Genomic DNA, 19,061 nt, shown 5'->3' with positions numbered 1-19,061 from the left:
ATTAGGGGGGACATATCCCCTGCACCCCCCCCCCCAAATCTAAGCCTATGGTCACACATGTGTTTTACTGTATGCAGTGCAGAGACCGTCTGTTTGTGCCTTCTACTGTATGTGAGGTCTGCCTTGTGTCACCTGGTCCTCGGGAGCTGTAGCAGGGATGGCGGTGGGTATGGCGTCTGGTGTCAGAGTTAGCTGACCCTCTTCGCTCAGCGTGAAGCAGCACGGCTCAAAGTGTCTGGAGCAGAGGCAGGAGTTTGTGCGAAGCGAGCCTTCGTCCCTCTGAGCCACCGTCAGCCACTTTCGCCGGCGCTCTGCCGCCTTGGGAAACCTGCACGGCAGAGTTCTGTTTTCAGAGCTGAGACAAAGCTGCACAGAAGGAAAGCCTGCCTGTAGAGCAACACACACTTTCATCTTAGGTCCCGTTTTATTCTCATTAGATATACTCTACATCCTTTGGGTTGTATTTTTAGATAAATACATTTCCTTTTCATTGTCATGCAGACATATGCATGACATTATTGGGTGGCATATTTTTAGGTATGCTAAGAAAATAGGCTATGATTTAGCATTGGCGTTGCCAACTGTAGGCTAACTTCACAACTGAGCCTTATCAGAGCACAGTCAACAGAACATAAACTGAAAACTGAAAATAAACTCATTGATTCTGGTAATAATCAGACCAGACTTGGAAGAATAAGCGTTTTTTTCCCCTCCTTTTTTTAGCTTATCATACAGCGTTGTAAATGTGTTGTCTGACCTGTGGAAGCTGAGCTCAGGGTAAACGTAGCTGGAGGCATCGCAGCCGTAGGCCAGGCAGAAGCGGACGGGTGGGTTGGGCGCTTCGCCGGGACTTCGGCTCTGACAAACAGCACAGGCTCTGATCCAGGTCTTCACCGCCTCCGTCACTCCCACCCAGTAATACATCATCTGGACGGACAGACCACACCCCCTATTTATATATGTATATATACACACACACACATACATACATGCCTATATACATTTTTCCATGCACATGCATACACATATACATACCTGCTTATACAGTGGGGCAAAAAAGTATTTAGTCAGCCACCAATTGTGCAAGTTCTCCCACTTAAAAAGATGAGAGAGGCCTGTAATTTTCATCATAGGTACACTTCAACTATGAGAGACAAAATGAGAAAAAAAAAAAAAATCTAGAAAATCACATTGTAGGATTTTTAATGAATTTATTTGCAAATTCCTCGGGAAAATAAGTATTTGGTCACCTACAAACAAGCAAGATTTCTGGCTCTCACAGACCTGTAACTTCTTCTTTAAGAGGCTCTTCTGTCCTCCACTCGTTACCTGTATTAATGGCACCTGTTTGAACTTGTTATCAGTAGAAAAGACACCTGTCCACAACCTCAAACAGTCACACTCCAAACTCCACTATGGCCAAGACCAAAGAACTGTCAAAGCTGACACCACAAAATTGTAGACCTGCACCAGGCTGGAAAGACTGAATCTGCAATAGGTAAGCAGCTTGGTGTGAAGAAATCAACTGTGGGAGAAATTATAAGAAAATGGAAGACATACAAGACCACTAATCTCCCTCGATCAGGGGCTCCACGCAAGCTCTCACCCCGTGGGGTCAAAATGATCACAAGAACGGTGAGCAAAAATCCCAGAACCACACGGGGGGACCTAGTGAATGACCTGCAGAGAGCTGGGACCAAAGTAACAAAGGCTACCATCAGTAACACACTAATCCTGCAGTGCCAGACGTGTCCCCCTGCTTAAGCCAGTACATGTCCAGGCCCGTCTGGAGTTTGCTAGAGAGCATTTGGATGATCCAGAAGAGGAGTGGGAGAATGTCATATGGTCAGATGAAACCAAAATACAACTTTTTGGTAAAAACTCAACTTGTCGTGTTTGGAAGAGAAAGAATGCTGAGTTGCATCCAAAGAACACCATACCTACTGTGAAGCATGGGGGTGGAAACATCATGCTTTGGGGCTGTTTTTCTGCAAAGGGACCAGGACGACTGATCCGTGTAAAGGAAAGAATGAATGGGGCCATGTATCGTGAGGTTTTGAGTGAAAACCTCCTTCCATCAGCAAGGGCATTGAAGATGAAACGTGGCTGGGTCTTTCAGCATGACAATGATCCCAAACACACCGCCCGGGCAATGACGGAGTGGCTTCGTAAGAAGCATTTCAAGGTCCTGGAGTGGCCTAGCCAGTCTCCAGATCTCAACCCCATAGAAAATCTTTGGAGGGAGTTGAAAGTCAAAACATCACTGCTCTAGAGGAGATCTGCATGGAGGAATGGGCCAAAATACCAGCAACAGTGTGTGAAAACCTTGTGAAGACTTACAGGAAACGTTTGACCTCTGTCATTGCCAACAAAGGGTATATAACAAAGTATTGAGATGAACTTTTGTTATTGACCAAATACTTATTTTCCACCATAATTTGCAAATAAATTCATTAAAAATCCTACAATGTGATTTTCTGGATTTTTTTTCTCATTTTGTCTCTGAAAATTACAGGCCTCTCTCATCTTTTTAAGTGAGAGAACTTGCACAATTGGTGGCTGACTAAATACTTTTTTGCCCCACTGTATAGATGCATACATACAATCATACAGTGCGCACACACACACACACACACACACACACACACACACACACACACTTTCCCCTACCAGTGTACATGTTTTATCTGTCTGTTAAATCAAACTGACTACTAACGTATCCAAACTAGACATAATATATAAGCCCAAGAGCAATACAGTCAGTACACAATACAATCACTTCAAGTCCTTCTCGTGCCCATTCAAGATGTCACCTGAACTCACCATTATCTCCTTTACTGCCCGCACACGACCAGCGTGGTGGTTGTTGTCATGGTAACGGACCAGGATCTCCCTCACCTCCTCGTCGCTTCTGACAACGCGGAGGAGGCGGCCTCGATACGTACGCCACAGACAGTCATCTGGAGGATCCGGAGAGGAACAACGGTCACTACTTTTCATTATGTGTGGTGGAAAGTTACTCAAGCAAGGGCGTAGGTTTTGTTTCAACATTAAGGGGGGGGGGGGTGGACACATAACCAGGGGGTCCCCGCCCAATAACATTTTTAACACTTCATTTCCTGCATTCAGGTGAATTTGTATGCAACAATTTGTGCCTTTTCTGCATCAAGTCATGGTAATATTATGATCAATTATTCTCCTGTATTGTTCAAAACTTTCTGCACATTCCAAATATTACACTTTTTTCTGGATGTTTTTTTTAGGAATCGTGTACATCTCAACAACAAATCTATAAGAGAATATAACCTTGGTAAAGCCATACGCTCCAAAGTTTAAAGCTAAATTAATCTCTTTATTTTTCACGGTCATGTTGTGTTCTTTAACGCCCTAATGTAACACAAGTAGACACAGTTTTTGTTTCCTGTACATGTTTTGAGCCCCCTGAACGGCTATTTTGGGAGTGGGTTGACCTTCATGTTTTTTGAGGGGGACAAATCTACCTCTAAATATTGGAGTGGGATGCGAAATCTACGCCTATGTACTCAGGTACAGTTTAAGGTACTTGTACTTTACTTGGGTATTTTTTTATTTTATGCTACTTCATACTTCTACTCCCCTTAGAGGAAAATACTGTACTTTTTACTCCACTACTGTATCTTAGCTGCTTTGCAGATTCTGATTATTAATAGAGAATGTGACTCAACGTGATCTATCACTATAGATTAAACTGCAGCATATAAAGTAGCTGAAATTAGCTCCACCTTTACCAGCTGCAACGTGTTTAGTGACACTCACACATGAATGCATCGCTGCCTAAAATCCAATAACATAATCTATAAAAGAACTGAGCCATTCTGCAGAATGAGTACTTTGAAGTACATTTTGAGGCTAATATGCAGGACTTTTACTTGTAACAGAGTATTAACGCCGTGGAATTGCTGCTTTCATTTAAGTAAAAGATCTGAATACTTTCACAAATGGTGGTGGGGTGAGTGATTTCCCCCCTTGCATGCTCCCAAATTAACTTCTATGTAATCCAGCATAGCCAGAAATTCATTTAGTCATGGATGTATAACTGAAATTCAGTCAGCAAAATCAGTCAGAAAGGTTGAAGATAGGGATCGACCGATATGGATTTTTTTTAGTGCCGATACCGATTTATTTTTTCCCCATCAGCCTTAGCCGATGACCGATACGGGCTACCGATTTTCTGGAGCCGATATTTGGAGCCGATACTGCTTTTGCGCCCTCAATTTACATCATAAAAATGTAAACCCTGCCACACTGGATTTGTTTTCGGAATCTGCTCTGCCATTTCTTTAAAAACAACAAACAAAAACACAGATCAGTGTCACTTCTGTAATCATCTTACATTCATATCACCCAAATTATGTGTGCAATGTGCATCATATGGATGGGTGCACTGCATATGGTTAACTGTGCAAGGGTAAAAGGCTTTCATCAACATCTACAACACAGCCTTGATGATGCATTGCTTGCTGACATATTATAAGACAGATATAATCAGGTCATCACAAAATGTCCTCAACCCAGGATCGTCATACAACATATCTCTCCCGATGGTAGGCAATGTTCCTACAATCTTATAAAGTGCAAAGTAGCAAGAAAACATGATTTCGTTGGAAGAATAAAGGTATTTTCCACTAGTCATTATAATCAGGCTTGAAGACATGATGTATCGCAACAATACTACATGTTCTTTGTTACTTTTCTCTCATATTAAGTACTTTTTTTTTACCATCAGTCACTACAAAAATTGCCTACCATCCAGTGAGTTGATGTTTTAAACATTCTTCCTGTAACAAATGTTATGAACAACAGTGAATGAAATGTAGTACAGGAGGCCTACTGTCATCGGGACTGAGCCAAATGTTGTTGACAATATATATGGTAACAGTTTAGAAAAGATCCTCTGCCATTCGTCTCTCTAAATCACAGATTCCAAGTAGCCTACATTTCATTTATGATTGATGGAAACACAGACATTTCCATAAACCGTTCCATACTGTTTTAATGCCACATCTTGCACCAATGGGAGACCACATTTTAACTGGCCACACGGAGGCAGAGCATGCCAGTGAACCAAATATTCTACTAAGTTCCTCAATATGCAAAAGGTTAAGACATTTTTTCACATTTGAATCTATGAATTACAGGGAAGTTGGAAGTATTTTGTGGGAGGTGGTGCTGTAAATATATGTATGTAATATATGTATGTTGGGTTGTGTGTGTGTGTGTGTGTGTGTGTGTGTGTGTGTGTGTATTCTCAGTGTCCGCTACGCCCTTGCAGACAGCAATGCTTTGTTTATATTATATTGCAGACTGTTTATTATTCGTCCGGTTTCTTAGATATCTGTCTCTGAGATTTTCGGCTTCCACTTTAATATCATAAAGGTTTATTTGTGATGCTCAAAGTGTGGACAATTGAGGGAAACTGGACTACATTGAGGATTTAACTGCTCTGCACTGAGAGGAAACAATGTTCTCTAATGTGTAAGACACATCGCTGGGCACACCTGCCAGAGTAGCTCTGAAATACCTTTATAGATAAAATGTTTGCTGGCTCTGGTTATTTTCTTTGAGCTCTTTGCGTCTACAGGATGCACTCCGCCCCGCAATAGCAGCTCCACCTCATCCAAAAAGTCATAAGAAGGCATCTGTGAGGGAAAGGACAAAGATATAGAGAGGTGATGCTTTAACTCATATGACAATCACAAAATACATCCTCATCAGTCAATCAAATCTAAAGCTTCAAACATGAATCAATTTATTGATTACCTGTCTATAAAAAAAATTTGAACAATTTTGGTATTGAATTAATTGTTTGATATTTATTAAGTTAGATTGCTGAACTTGTTTTTTTGTGTGCAGCTAATACGCATCTGTGCTTATCTTTCTCCATTTCATATAGAAAGACCCTCGGATATTTGACTATTTTCTCACATCCTATTGAGCTCCTATAATGTGATGAGCATGCCATTGATTGACAGCTTGAACAAATGGTCAATTAATGGTTTGTTACTTATTAAATAGGAATGCTAAACTTGTCTTAGTTGCTGCTAATAAGCACACAATTAAACATTGGCTGACTTTTCACACTTTTTATAGAATGCATTTTGGTTTTGGACAGTCATTTGGTCATTTATTTTTGTATTTTAAGACTGAGCATTAGTAACGTGGTGGACACATTATTGTTAACAATTAATAAACAAATCATCCATTGATTAATTGGAAAATAGTAACAGCTAGCTAGATTAATTAATAATGAAAACGATATTCCCTGTTATAAAGTATCTATCGTTATCCCTTTAAGAGAGCACATGCAGACAGACTATCACCATGACTCTGATACCACAAAAACATACACGTTATATTATCACGAAAATAGCTAACATTTCCCTACTGAAAGCGTTTCCCACCTTAGAACATATTTCGTCCAGTAAACACTAATTCTCGTTACACCGTCGTCAACTTTCAACAAAAACTCAACTTTCAGCGCGTTATTTTTTCGACTCAAATGTTCCCATAAACGAGTTAAATTAGTTCACTGCATCTAAATGCACATATCAATTCTCTAAAGTATTACATTTTAAGTCAAACTAGTGGCTAAATGTGGCGTTTGGTGGTTCGCACATTTAAGCTAGCAGTAACAACCTTGTACGTTCCGGTATCGAAAGTTTCAAAATAAAGGTTTAAATTTAGCTTGTAACTTTTGGGCGCGAATATCTTAATACATTTTAAAATATATCAATACATTTAAATTAACTACTATATAAAACTGTGTTTGTTGTTTATTGTATGACCAGGTTTGTAAAACTGTGACACTGTATTCCTTATAACTGAAACTAATTTATTTTTTATAATTTTACTTACTTTATAATCTTTTTTTAATGTCTCTATTCATCCGTTCTTATGTATGTCATTGCACAACTGCAACAACCGCTTCTGGGAATCAATAAAGGCTTATCTTATCTTCACTTAAGCATTTTGAAAGTTGTTGTCATCCTACACACACCAACAAATAAAACAATAAATATTTTAAACATCAATACAAATACTTTAAACATCTTTAAAATGTCCATATCTGAAAGTTTTTAACAGTAACTTACATTTTTGGTTATATAAACATAAATGTATTACAGCAATGTTGTTATTTAATTTATTTATGGTTTACCATGATTTGTTTTAAACGGGCCTATACGGATTTCAGATACTGTAATTCTATGATAAATATGTAAATAAGTTTTATAACATCTTACCTTTATTGGGTGGAGGATGGGTGCCACCGTTTTTATGGGGTCAATGACCTGACAGACCTGACAGCACCTGACCTATATCAGAAGCCAATTTACAAAAACATGTACATTCTTTAAGATAAGTGAGATTGGTACAGATGTTTTTAGCTTTTCACCCATTCTTACCCAGTTCTCCACATCCTGTATTAGACTTTGCCAATAGTAGCTTGCAATCACACGGTTCCGGGTGCTCCTGACCCCATTATGGTTGCTCTGGTCGTGGCACTCAGTGAGCACGGATTTCTTCTCCTGCTCTGACATCACCACCATGCGAAGGTACTTCTGAGCTGGGCCAGTGTAAAACAGCCTACCATCTGTTAGGACAGGATCATTGGGTGGGGGTACACACACACACACACACACACACACACACACATCATCATCATCTATTATTTTTAAATTATATTTATCTACTTTTTAAAGTCTTTACACAGTCATGGAGTTGACCAGTCTTCATTTCACTGCTGTTGTGCATAACAAATCAATCAATCTTGTTTATTGTACGTGGACAACAACAATTACCCTTTAGGATGAAAGTACAGGCAGACCGGGTGATCTTCCATTTCATTGATTTTTCCCAACTAGACAGCATTTGCCCGGTCTCCAAGTACGACTTCAAGTTGTGAAAGAATTGAAATTCTGCCATAGTCTGTGGTGATAAACAAGTGACATCCACATGTGACATGTCAGTCTGTGTAACTGCAGTGTAACAAATAATTAAACTCTACAACTGTCTCGTGTTTACTGTTGAATTTATGGTCTTGAATCCAACATCACTATGAATAAATGAATAGGCTAAATAACAGAATGGGCAAGATTTCTCACTTTTTCCGCATTCTATCTTCATCTCTGGGAATTAAAAGGTCATACTACCTGTAGCCTACTACATATCTGTACTGTATTTCCATTCCCCCTCCCACTTACCTTATCAATTTGACGTGTCTGAAGGCACTGCTGTGTTTGATGGTCTCTGTTGTCACTGCCCGATGTGAGTCGAGTGCAGATGTGAATTGCGCATGCTCAGATTTAAACGGTTTACGGCATAACGTGTCATACCCATACCCAATGTTTTTTTTTTTTTTAACTCTTTATTGTACAATAGCGATACGAACATTCAAGGCACAATTTGTACATTTGTCAAAAGAAAGTGTTGACAGCTTTGAGGTAGAGACAATATAAACAATAAAACATAACAAATAAAGAAAATAAAAGATACTAGGGTGTCTTTCTAGTCCAGTAGGGAATGTAAGTCCAACAAATTAAAGAGTATCTTGGCGTTTTCCTTTGCCATGTATTGTAGAGATGTAGCAAAAAGCTTAAGCTCATTTTTCCAAACCGTTAATGTGGGGTTTGACCTTTATTAGACCCCATCTCTGCAATAATAATTAATAAAGGCTGGTTTATGTATTAATGCTCATGGGTAGCCTAGTATAGATTCAACAAGACATTTTCACCTGGCTATACCCAATGTTTAGATCTGTTATGGTATTTATGCAAATTAGCACATACGTATTTAGATTACGCACCATTTGCCCATGTTACCAAACAATTTAAAAAACCTGTAATACATTTTTTGTTTGTCTTGATGTAATTAATCAACTCAGTAATTTTCATGGTGATATCTAAAGGTTACAAATGTTACCCTATTCACGTGAGAAAAAAGAATGAATAGGCGTATGAATAGGCTATATTTGGGTCTTTTTGTAAACTTTCCCCTAATGGGATTCTTCAGAGCTTTTTTTCCCTTACTCAGGACATACTGAGATTACAAAATCAGTTGAGTTTGCTTCTGTTGCAATTTGTTGTACCTTTTTTCCTAAAATGACTGGACTAAGTAGTCAATTCTAGATGTACATGTACCATTAGGTTTGTACCATGTGTTCTCTAACTATGGGGTTGTAATGATTACTGTAAAATTGAGAGGGCCATCCATCTTTCCACTCATCAGGAGTCATATTCCAATCTGCCATACCCGACGTGAGCATGGATGTATTATGATGATGTGAGCAGATGTGAGTCGCGCCTGCTCAAATTTAAACGGTTTACGGCATAACGCTGAGTCACACTGACATTTTTGAAATCCTTAAAATAAACTTTTCTCATTACAAACGATAACAGAAGATGGAAATCATTTCAAAAACGTTAGCTCAAATCGCCGTTCAAGTGACAGCCTTTGTTGTGTCTGATTGCTAACTCGTAGCCAGCAGTGAACCAACTTCGTTATGTAGGTCCATTATTATTGTATTGACATTACAGAAGTCTCTCGTTAGCAGGTTCTTGTCGGCTACTTGTTGCAAAGTGACGCATGCGCACTACAGTGCAGATCGGGCCGCATTTTTCTGTCTGACAGTTGTTCTCATACTACTGACACATGTACATTTGTTTGTGTGGAAAGCTTTTATTAAGCAGCTGTAGGAAGGCATTCAGAAATGTCAACAGATGACGTCATCAGCGCACGTTAACACAGGCACGCACCTACATAATAAGATTTTTTAAATTTGAAATGTTCAATGTCTTATCATGCTGATGTGACCGAGCCCGACCCGAACCCAAACATAATTTCTAAATATCTGTCAGAACCCGGCCCGGGTCCCGACGGGCTCGGTTCGGGTATCCATCCTCTAATGCGCAACTCACATCTGCACTTGACTCACATCACTGAATGCTGTTTTTTGGTGTCTCTTTAAACAAGCGCCCCCTGCTGGCCCGGAGGCTCACAGAGGGTGGACAAAATTATTTATTCATTATGTGTTTTAATCCCATGAGAAATGATTTCTCTCTTTATAATGTATTGCCTTCTGTTTGTACAAAAAATAATTATGCTGGCCAGGAGTCCTTGGAAAAAAAGATGCTTTCTTTGTGCATTGGGGACATTGTAATGCTGAAACAGGAAATGGCCTTCCACAAACTGTTGAAACAACCCCTATTGTCTATATTATCACTGTATGCTGGAGCATTAAGATTTCCCTTCACTAGAACCAGGAAAAACAGCACCAGACCCCCATACTCCTTTACTACATTTACCAGACGGCACTTAGCAGGGTTTTTCCAAGCTAGAGTTCTCTTACTGCAGAGTTTACAAACATGTCGTGGCTTTGGGAAGACATTTTAAAACTCCTACTTCTAAGAATTTTGAGTATGTATGTTGTCATACACATTTGAGAATGTTTGTATTCTACTTACTCACGTCTGTGGGGCGATACACAAAAACTGCACTAAACAACATTACACACTATTCCAATGTAGTTTGGTCTATTATATATATCCAGGGCTTTAAATTCACCTTTTTGATCACCAGCCAACAAGTCTGGTAGATTCTTAAAGTTTCCAGCCAATCCCATTTTTCCACTAGCCAAATTGAGTTTTTCCTAACTTTACTTTAATTGCAGAGTTTGTCTCTCGCCGTTGTGTCCGTCTTCTCCGTTTCAGCGTAGCTCGTAATCGATACCGCACGCTACGCAGGTAGCCGGTGGTTGTACGACACGTCATGACATGGTGTTCATTGGAGTTTTCCAAGCCAAAACCACAAAAACGGCCACATTTCTTGGCAAAAAACAGACCAATCTGGCAACATTTCTGCAGCCGGCCATATTTGGTTAGTAACTTCACAATGTTATCAGCCAAAGGTAATTTTTACCCTCATTTGGTGGGTTGGCGGGTGTCAATTTAAAGCCCTGTATATATCAATACATAAAGTCTTAGGTACTGTTTCCAGCCCTGTTGGTAGATATTTGGACAATAACTAAGAGACAATTTGGACCTCCATGAGGGCACTAGTAAAGCTTCATTGATTAAAAGTCCATCAGATGTGTGTATGGTCCGTTGGTATCGAGTTTCAGCACTTGTCTGTTTCCATACGTCCCATGTTTCACCGTCACTTCAGCTGAAGCAGCGGCCGTCAGCTCCTTCTCGCACAGAGAAACGAAGGCTGTGTAGAGCCGCAGGCCGTCCTCTTTGCTGATGTTGTCGTGGTACTGCATGGCCCTGCCTTTGGCCTTCCCGCCCAGCGTGGCCTGAGGGACAATCAGCAGGCTGCCGGGAAGCTCCAACACCGACACCATCTTCCCCGAGTCGGACTCACACAGCCGCAGGTTTAACAGCGTGGACACTGGATGAGGGAGAGAGAGGGGAGGACACAATATTTACACCAGCAGCCTTGGTATCATGGTGCATAATGATAAACCTTGTGAGAGAAAAGAAAACACAAGTACACAAAAGTCAAGAATCATAGAGTAGGGCTGCACCATATGAAGAAAATATGCGATAACGTTGTTGAATATCGCGATGACGATATTACTTGCGATAAACGGACATTAAAGTGCTCATATTATGCTCATTTTCAGGTTCATAATTGTATTTAGAGGTTGTACCAGAATAGGTTTACATGGTTTAATTTTCAGAAAACACCATATTTTTGTTGTACTGCACATTGCTGCAGCTCCTCTTTTCACCCTGTGTGTTGAGCTCTCTGTTTTAGCTACAGAGTGAGACTTCTCACTTCTGTTCCATCTTTGTTGGGAGTCGCACATGCACAGTACCTAGGTAAGGACTACTAGCCAGTCAGAAGCAGAGTATGAGGGCGTGCCCTGACAGTAGCTAGGTAAGGACTACTAGCCAGTCAGAAGCAGAGTATGAGGGCGTGCCCTGACAGTACCTAGGTAAGGACTACTAGCCAGTCAGAAGCAGAGTATGAGGGCGTGCCCTGACAGTACCTAGGTAAGGACTACTAGCCAGTCAGAAGCAGAGTATGAGGGCGTGTCCTGACAGTACCTAGGTAAGGACTACTAGCCAGTCAGAAGCAGAGTATGAGGGCGTGCCCTGACAGTACCTAGGTAAGGACTACTAGCCAGTCAGAAGCAGAGTATGAGGGCGTGCCCTGACAGTACCTAGGTAAGGACTACTAGCCAGTCAGAAGCAGAGTATGAGGCGTGCCCTGACAGTACCTAGGTAAGGACTACTAGCCAGTCAGAAGCAGAGTATGAGGGCGTGCCCTGACAGTACCTAGGTAAGGACTACTAGCCAGTCAGAAGCAGTGTATGAGGGCGTGCCCTGACAGTACCTAGGTAAGGACTACTAGCCAGTCAGAAGCAGAGTATGAGGGCGTGCCATGACAGTACCTAGGTAAGGACTACTAGCCAGTCAGAAGCAGAGTATGAGGGCGTGCCCTGACAGTACCTAGGTAAGGACTACTAGCCAGTCAGAAGCAGAGTATGAGGGCGTGCCATGACAGTACCTAGGTAAGGACTACTAGCCAGTCAGAAGCAGTGTATGAGGGCGTGCCCTGACAGTACCTAGGTAAGGACTACTAGCCAGTCAGAAGCAGAGTATGAGGGCGTGCCCTGACAGTACCTAGGTAAGGACTACTAGCCAGTCAGAAGCAGAGTATGAGGGCGTGCTCTGACAGTACCTAGGTAAGGACTACTAGCCAGTCAGAAGCAGAGTATGAGGGCGTGTCCCTGACAGTACCTAGGTAAGGACTACTAGCCAGTCAGAAGCAGAGTATGAGGCGTGCCCTGACAGTAACTAGGTAAGGACTACTAGCCAGTCAGAAGCAGAGTATGAGGGCGTGCCCTGACAGTAGCTAGGTAAGGACTACTAGCCAGTCAGAAGCAGAGTATGAGGCGTGCCCTGACAGTAGCTAGGTAAGGACTACTAGCCAGTCAGAAGCAGAGTATGAGGGCGTGCCCTGACAGTAGCTAGGTAAGGACTACTAGCCAGTCAGAAGCAGAGTATGAGGCGTGCCCTGACAGTACCTAGGTAAGGACTACTAGCCAGTCAGAAGCAGAGTATGAGGCGTGTCCCTGACAGTACCTAGGTAAGGACTACTAGCCAGTCAGAAGCAGAGTATGAGGCGTGCCCTGACAGTACCTAGGTAAGGACTACTAGCCAGTCAGAAGCAGAGTATGAGGCGTGCCCTGACAGTACCCTAGGTAAGGACTACTAGCCAGTCAGAAGCAGAGTATGAGGGCGTGTCCCTGACAGTACCTAGGTAAGGACTACTAGCCAGTCAGAAGCAGAGTATGAGGCGTGCCCTGACAGTACCTAGGTAAGGACTACTAGCCAGTCAGAAGCAGAGTATGAGGGCGTGCCCTGACAGTACCTAGGTAAGGACTACTAGCCAGTCAGAAGCAGAGTATGAGGGCGTGCCCTGACAGTACCTAGGTAAGGACTACTAGCCAGTCAGAAGCAGAGTATGAGGGCGTGCCCTGACAGTACCTAGGTAAGGACTACTAGCCAGTCAGAAGCAGAGTATGAGGGCGTGCCCTGACAGTACCTAGGTAAGGACTACTAGCCAGTCAGAAGCAGAGTATGAGGCGTGCCCTGACAGTACCTAGGTAAGGACTACTAGCCAGTCAGAAGCAGAGTATGAGGGCGTGCCCTGACAGTACCTAGGTAAGGACTACTAGCCAGTCAGAAGCAGAGTATGAGGCGTGCCATGACAGTACCTAGGTAAGGACTACTAGCCAGTCAGAAGCAGAGTATGAGGGCGTGCCTGACAGTACCTAGGTAAGGACTACTAGCCAGTCAGAAGCAGAGTATGAGGGCGTGCCTGACAGTACCTAGGTAAGGACTACTAGCCAGTCAGAAGCAGAGTATGAGGCGTGCCCTGACAGTACCTAGGTAAGGACTACTAGCCAGTCAGAAGCAGAGTATGAGGCGTGTCCTGACAGTACCTAGGTAAGGACTACTAGCCAGTCAGAAGCAGAGTATGAGGGCGTGCCCTGACAGTACCTAGGTAAGGACTACTAGCCAGTCAGAAGCAGAGTATGAGGCGTGCCCTGACAGTACCTAGGTAAGGACTACTAGCCAGTCAGAAGCAGAGTATGAGGGCGTGCCCTGACAGTACCTAGGTAAGGACTACTAGCCAGTCAGAAGCAGAGTATGAGGGCGTGCCCTGACAGTAGCTAGGTAAGGACTACTAGCCAGTCAGAAGCAGAGTATGAGGGCGTGCCCTGACAGTACCTAGGTAAGGACTACTAGCCAGTCAGAAGCAGAGTATGAGGGCGTGTCCCTGACAGTACCTAGGTAAGGACTACTAGCCAGTCAGAAGCAGAGTATGAGGGCGTGCCCTGACAGTACCTAGGTAAGGACTACTAGCCAGTCAGAAGCAGAGTATGAGGCGTGCCCTGACAGTACCTAGGTAAGGACTACTAGCCAGTCAGAAGCAGAGTATGAGGGCGTGTCCTGACAGTACCTAGGTAAGGACTACTAGCCAGTCAGAAGCAGAGTATGAGGGCGTGCCCTGACAGTACCTAGGTAAGGACTACTAGCCAGTCAGAAGCAGAGTATGAGGGCGTGCCCTGACAGTACCTAGGTAAGGACTACTAGCCAGTCAGAAGCAGAGTATGAGGGCGTGCCCTGACAGTACCTAGGTAAGGACTACTAGCCAGTCAGAAGCAGAGTATGAGGGCGTGCCCATGACAGTACCTAGGTAAGGACTACTAGCCAGTCAGAAGCAGAGTATGAGGGCGTGCCCTGACAGTACCTAGGTAAGGACTACTAGCCAGTCAGAAGCAGAGTATGAGGGCGTGCCCTGACAGTACCTAGGTAAGGACTACTAGCCAGTCAGAAGCAGAGTATGAGGGCGTGCCCTGACAGTACCTAGGTAAGGACTACTAGCCAGTCAGAAGCAGAGTATGAGGGCGTGCCCTGACAGTACCTAGGTAAGGACTACTAGCCAGTCAGAAGCAGAGTATGAGGGCGTGCCCTGACAGTACCCTAGGTAAGGACTACTAGCCAGTCAGAAGCAGAGTATGAGGGCGTGCCCTGACAGTACCTAGGTAAGGACTACTAGCCAGTCAGAAGCAGAGTATGAGGGCGTGCCCTGACAGTACCTAGGTAAGGACTACTAGCCAGTCAGAAGCAGAGTATGAGGGCGTGTCCTGACAGTACCTAGGTAAGGACTACTAGCCAGTCAGAAGCAGAGTATGAGGGCGTGCTCTGACAGTACCTAGGTAAGGACTACTAGCCAGTCAGAAGCAGAGTATGAGGGCGTGCCCTGACAGTACCTAGGTAAGGACTACTAGCCAGTCAGAAGCAGAGTATGAGGGCGTGCCCTGACAGTACCTAGGTAAGGACTACTAGCCAGTCAGAAGCAGAGTATGAGGGAGTGCCATGCTAGCAGCTAGGCGAGCATTATAACGTGTGTTCCAAAGTGACCACGTTTGTCTCTGAAGTAAAGGCTGGACTACAATAGAGCTGTTTGGAGCAGTTTGTGAACAGTGTTTTCTGTTGGAGATGGTAAGTCCCTTTGGGGGGGACTTTGGGCTTTTTCACTTCGTGAACCTACAACGTGCACAAAAAAGATATATAACACAATAAAGGAAAGGGAAAAAGCCAAAAAGCATATGAGCACTTTTTCGATACTTGCAGCCTATCGCAATATGGTTATTGCGCCAGTTAATATTGCGATGACGATTAAAAAAAAAAACATATATTGTGCAGCCCTAGTAAAGAGAAAGATTCAAAAATATGACATAGGATATGTAAAATACATCTGTTTTATAAAATAATAAGAGCTGTACAGTATTTGAAACAAGGATGATGCAATGTGCAAAAATATTGACCAAGGAACGTGCAAGTGTTCACAGTATAAAGTAAAAACAGGTGCAATGTTCAGAGATAATAATCCAAAAAAAAAAAGTGCATTAAGCCAAATGTGGAGACATTATGTTAATGGAATATGTAGGTCACTGACCCATCCTGGGCAGGATGATGTCTGTGGCGCCTTTAAAGAAACACACGTAGATCACCATCCCTCTGTCAATCTGAAAAACACAAAGTGGCATCAATGATGTGGACCAATAAGCAGCCAGCCTTCAACTCTTGGTCCATGTCTCATTCATTCATTCATTCATTCCCAATAACCCAATTCAATAAGATGTGGGGAGGGGTATGACTGGAGGAGGAATATGTGTGAAGTACTGTGCAGTAGTTTCATTTATTTATGACATTAGGCCTTTTAGGGAAGTGCAACATACTCCTTTTTACTGTATTCTATTTATTGATGTGTGTATGTTATGTGTTAGAGAAATAGTGCTGTAGATGTCTGGTTCAATGTCTGTGTTGTGGATTATGTGTCAATATGCCTGTACTGTACAACTAATTGCCTCTCGGGGACATTAAAGTGTTCTAAGTTCTAAGGTCTGTGTTTGGTGTAAAATGCTGTAATTCCTTCCTCTTACTATGTGATGCCAATTACTGGAGCCATCTCTTTTTTAATCATAATAAGTTACTCTCTACAGATGAACTCCATTTAAATCTGCCTGTGTGCTATAAAAGAACAAAGGTGTCAGGAAACGGAAGCTGTTACGCACAAAAATGAATTGCTTGATATAAACTTGATAAACCTTGTGAAAGTACAGGTTCAGTCCAGCTTTTTCCAACAACAAAAAGAATTACATATACATTGTTTCTTGAGCCTAAAGATAAAAAAAAAAAAAAAAAAGTCATACATTTTTTCCTTTTTTATCCTGATTAAGTTCACAAAGTGTAGTTGGAAGCTCAGGAAAAAACTAACTTGCTACTTGCAGCGGTGGAATGCAACTAAGTACATTTACTGCAGTACTGTACTCCAGTCCAAATGTTGAGGTACTTGTACTTTACTTGAGTCTTTTCTTTTCATGCCACTTTCTACTTCTACTCCGCTACATTTCAGAGAGAAATATAGTACTTTTTACTCCACTACATTAATTGGACAGCTTTAGTTACTAGTTACTTTACATATTAAGACTTTTGCACACAAAACACATGTAGTTTATAAAATATGATGTTTTATTCTAAAGTAAACTAGCCAACAATATAACGGCTACAAGTCCAGCTGAGATGATCAGACCATTAAACACACAACTGGTTGGTCCTTTACACTTTCTACAATAGGAGGAGAGTCCTGCATTGGGTATTTTTACTTACTTACTTTAAGTACATTTTCCTGAGGATACCTACATACTTTTACTTAAGTAACATTTTCAATGCTGGACTTTGACTTGTAACAGAGTCTTTTTACAGTGTGGCATTAGTACTTTTACTGAATACTTGGTCGTCACCTGGACAGACTGGGCCTCGGAGTGTTCCTCTGCGGGCTTCACCTGCAGGCTGGCCCGCAGACACTGCTGCAGCACCGCCCGGGCTGCGGGAGGACTGCCTTTCTCCGTCATCACTAGGCCTAACGTATATTAATAAGTATAACTTGTTATTAATCTTCTCTGCTGTCTCCCTGATTTAACTCCGTCCTTTTTTTAGAAACAGAAGAAACCGATCCAATCTGAAAACTTTAACATCAAACTGACTCCTAAACTGACAGAAACGTATGGTCAATGAATGGAATCTGCTTCCGTGTTAACGTCAACTAAAAATGCCCAAAGGTGCTCCAAGCTGCGCATTATTTGCGCAGTCTTTCCCCCGCTTTCAGGTTTGAAATCATCTGCACACTGGGGGACGATTTTTCGTGCGATTATTCCGCACGGCCGTTATATTATCGGGTAGTTTAATTTATAATACAACATTGTATTTTATGAACTACATGCGTTTTGTCTGCAAATGTCTTAATGTGTAAGGTAACTAGTAACTAAAGCTGTAACAGATGCATGTAGTGGAGTAAAAAGTACAACATTCCTCTCTGAAATGTAGTCGAGTAGAAGTAGAAAGTGGCATGAAAAGAAAAGACTAAGAAGAGTAAAGTACAAGAGCTTCAATTGTGTGTGTGTGTGTGTGTGTGTGTGTGTGTGTGTGTGTGTGTAGAATAGATGTAATGGCACATGCAGCGACTTGTACCTTTTTTGTAACCCTGAGACAACACTGACATCAAGTGGCTGCCTGTAAGAATTTCACCACAGAAGCTGATTGGGAGGTCATAGTTATAGTCATTAATGTGGCCATAATCTTCAGCATGTTAATAATTACAGGAAGTAGACATGTGAACAACTAGCAGCTGTTGAGGTCAGTTCCCTGCACACAGTACAAGAGTTTAACAAAGGGTAGAGTTGTTTCAGTCTTCAAGTACAATTCATATTTCTCATATCTTTATCTTTGACTGCTGCCAAACATCCAGCGCAAACAAAGGCAGCAGTCATTTCAGGGAATTACCAAATGTATGCTATCAATTACTTAGAACAAAAGATACAAAAACAAACTTTATTCTTAATTCGTCACATACAAGCACAATGTAGTGAAATTCAGTTATTGAATTTAACCCCTCCTGAATATAAGGACTATATATATATATATTTACAGTGGGGCAAAAAAGTATTTAGTCAGCCACCAATTGTGCAAGTTCTCTCACTTAAAAAGATGAGAGAGGCCTGTAATTTTCAGAGACAAAATGAGAAAAAAAATCCAGAAAATCACATTGTAGGATTTTTAATGAATTTATTTGCAAAATCCTCGGGAAAATAAGTATTTGGTCAATAACAAAAGTTCATCTCAATACTTTGTTATATACCCTTTGTTAGCAATAACAGAGGTCAAACGTTTCCTGTAAGTCTTCACAAGGTTTTCACACACTGTTGCTGGTATTTTGGCCCATTCCTCCATGCAGATCTCCTCTAGAGCAGTGATGTTTTGACTTTCAACTCCCTCCAAAGATTTTCTATGGGGTTGAGATCTGGAGACTGTCTAGGCCACTCCAGGACCTTGAAATGCTTCTTACGAAGCCACTCCTTCGTTGCCCAGGCGGTGTGTTTGGGATCATTGTCATGCTGAAAGACCCAGCCACGTTTCATCTTCAATGCCCTTGCTGATGGAAGG

The 19,061-nt window shown here is 42.1% G+C and overlaps 2 protein-coding genes across 2 annotated transcripts in view; both read right to left on the bottom strand.

Moving 5' to 3' along the window:
* The window catches only part of LOC144534800 (uncharacterized), a 37,607-nt gene extending 29,311 nt beyond the window's left edge, over positions 1-8,296 (bottom strand). The window contains exons 1-8 of the mRNA XM_078276837.1: positions 8,241-8,296; positions 7,839-7,965; positions 7,443-7,630; positions 7,281-7,352; positions 5,561-5,678; positions 2,824-2,960; positions 758-927; positions 133-328 (exon numbers count right to left, since the gene is read on the bottom strand). Coding sequence (XP_078132963.1) covers positions 133-328; positions 758-927; positions 2,824-2,960; positions 5,561-5,678; positions 7,281-7,352; positions 7,443-7,630; positions 7,839-7,962 — 1,005 coding nt within the window. The 5' untranslated portion in view covers positions 7,963-7,965; positions 8,241-8,296. The remainder of the gene's footprint in view (positions 1-132; positions 329-757; positions 928-2,823; positions 2,961-5,560; positions 5,679-7,280; positions 7,353-7,442; positions 7,631-7,838; positions 7,966-8,240) is intronic.
* A 1,853-nt stretch (positions 8,297-10,149) lies between these two features.
* Positions 10,150-17,654, bottom strand: dtd2 (D-aminoacyl-tRNA deacylase 2). The gene is made up of 3 exons (XM_078277808.1): positions 17,363-17,654; positions 16,015-16,084; positions 10,150-11,424 (listed from the first exon to the last, which is right to left on the bottom strand). Exons 1-3 carry the CDS (start codon positions 17,471-17,473, stop codon positions 11,108-11,110), a joined length of 498 nt encoding a protein of 165 aa, XP_078133934.1. The 5' UTR covers positions 17,474-17,654; the 3' UTR covers positions 10,150-11,107.
* Between the last annotated feature and the right edge of the window lie 1,407 nt (positions 17,655-19,061).

This window comes from Sander vitreus, chromosome 20 (genome assembly GCF_031162955.1).
Source record: "Sander vitreus isolate 19-12246 chromosome 20, sanVit1, whole genome shotgun sequence".
In the NCBI taxonomy this organism is placed as follows: Eukaryota; Metazoa; Chordata; class Actinopteri; order Perciformes; family Percidae; genus Sander; species Sander vitreus.
Note: the sequence above shows the minus strand (reverse complement) of the source record. Positions and strands in the feature narration are given on the sequence as shown.

What these genes read in the sequence shown, in the direction of transcription:
- dtd2 (XM_078277808.1), bottom strand. Translation starts at nt 17,473, where the DNA reads ATGACGGAGAAAGGCAGTCCTCCCGCAGCCCGGGCGGTGCTGCAGCAG. An exon ending in CCGAGGCCCAGTCTGTCCAG is followed by an intron (nt 16,085 to 17,362) that starts GTGACGACCAAG and finishes TGTGTTTTTCAG; the next exon opens with ATTGACAGAGGGATGGTGAT. An exon ending in CATCATCCTGCCCAGGATGG is followed by an intron (nt 11,425 to 16,014) that starts GTCAGTGACCTA and finishes TCCCTCATCCAG; the next exon opens with TGTCCACGCTGTTAAACCTG.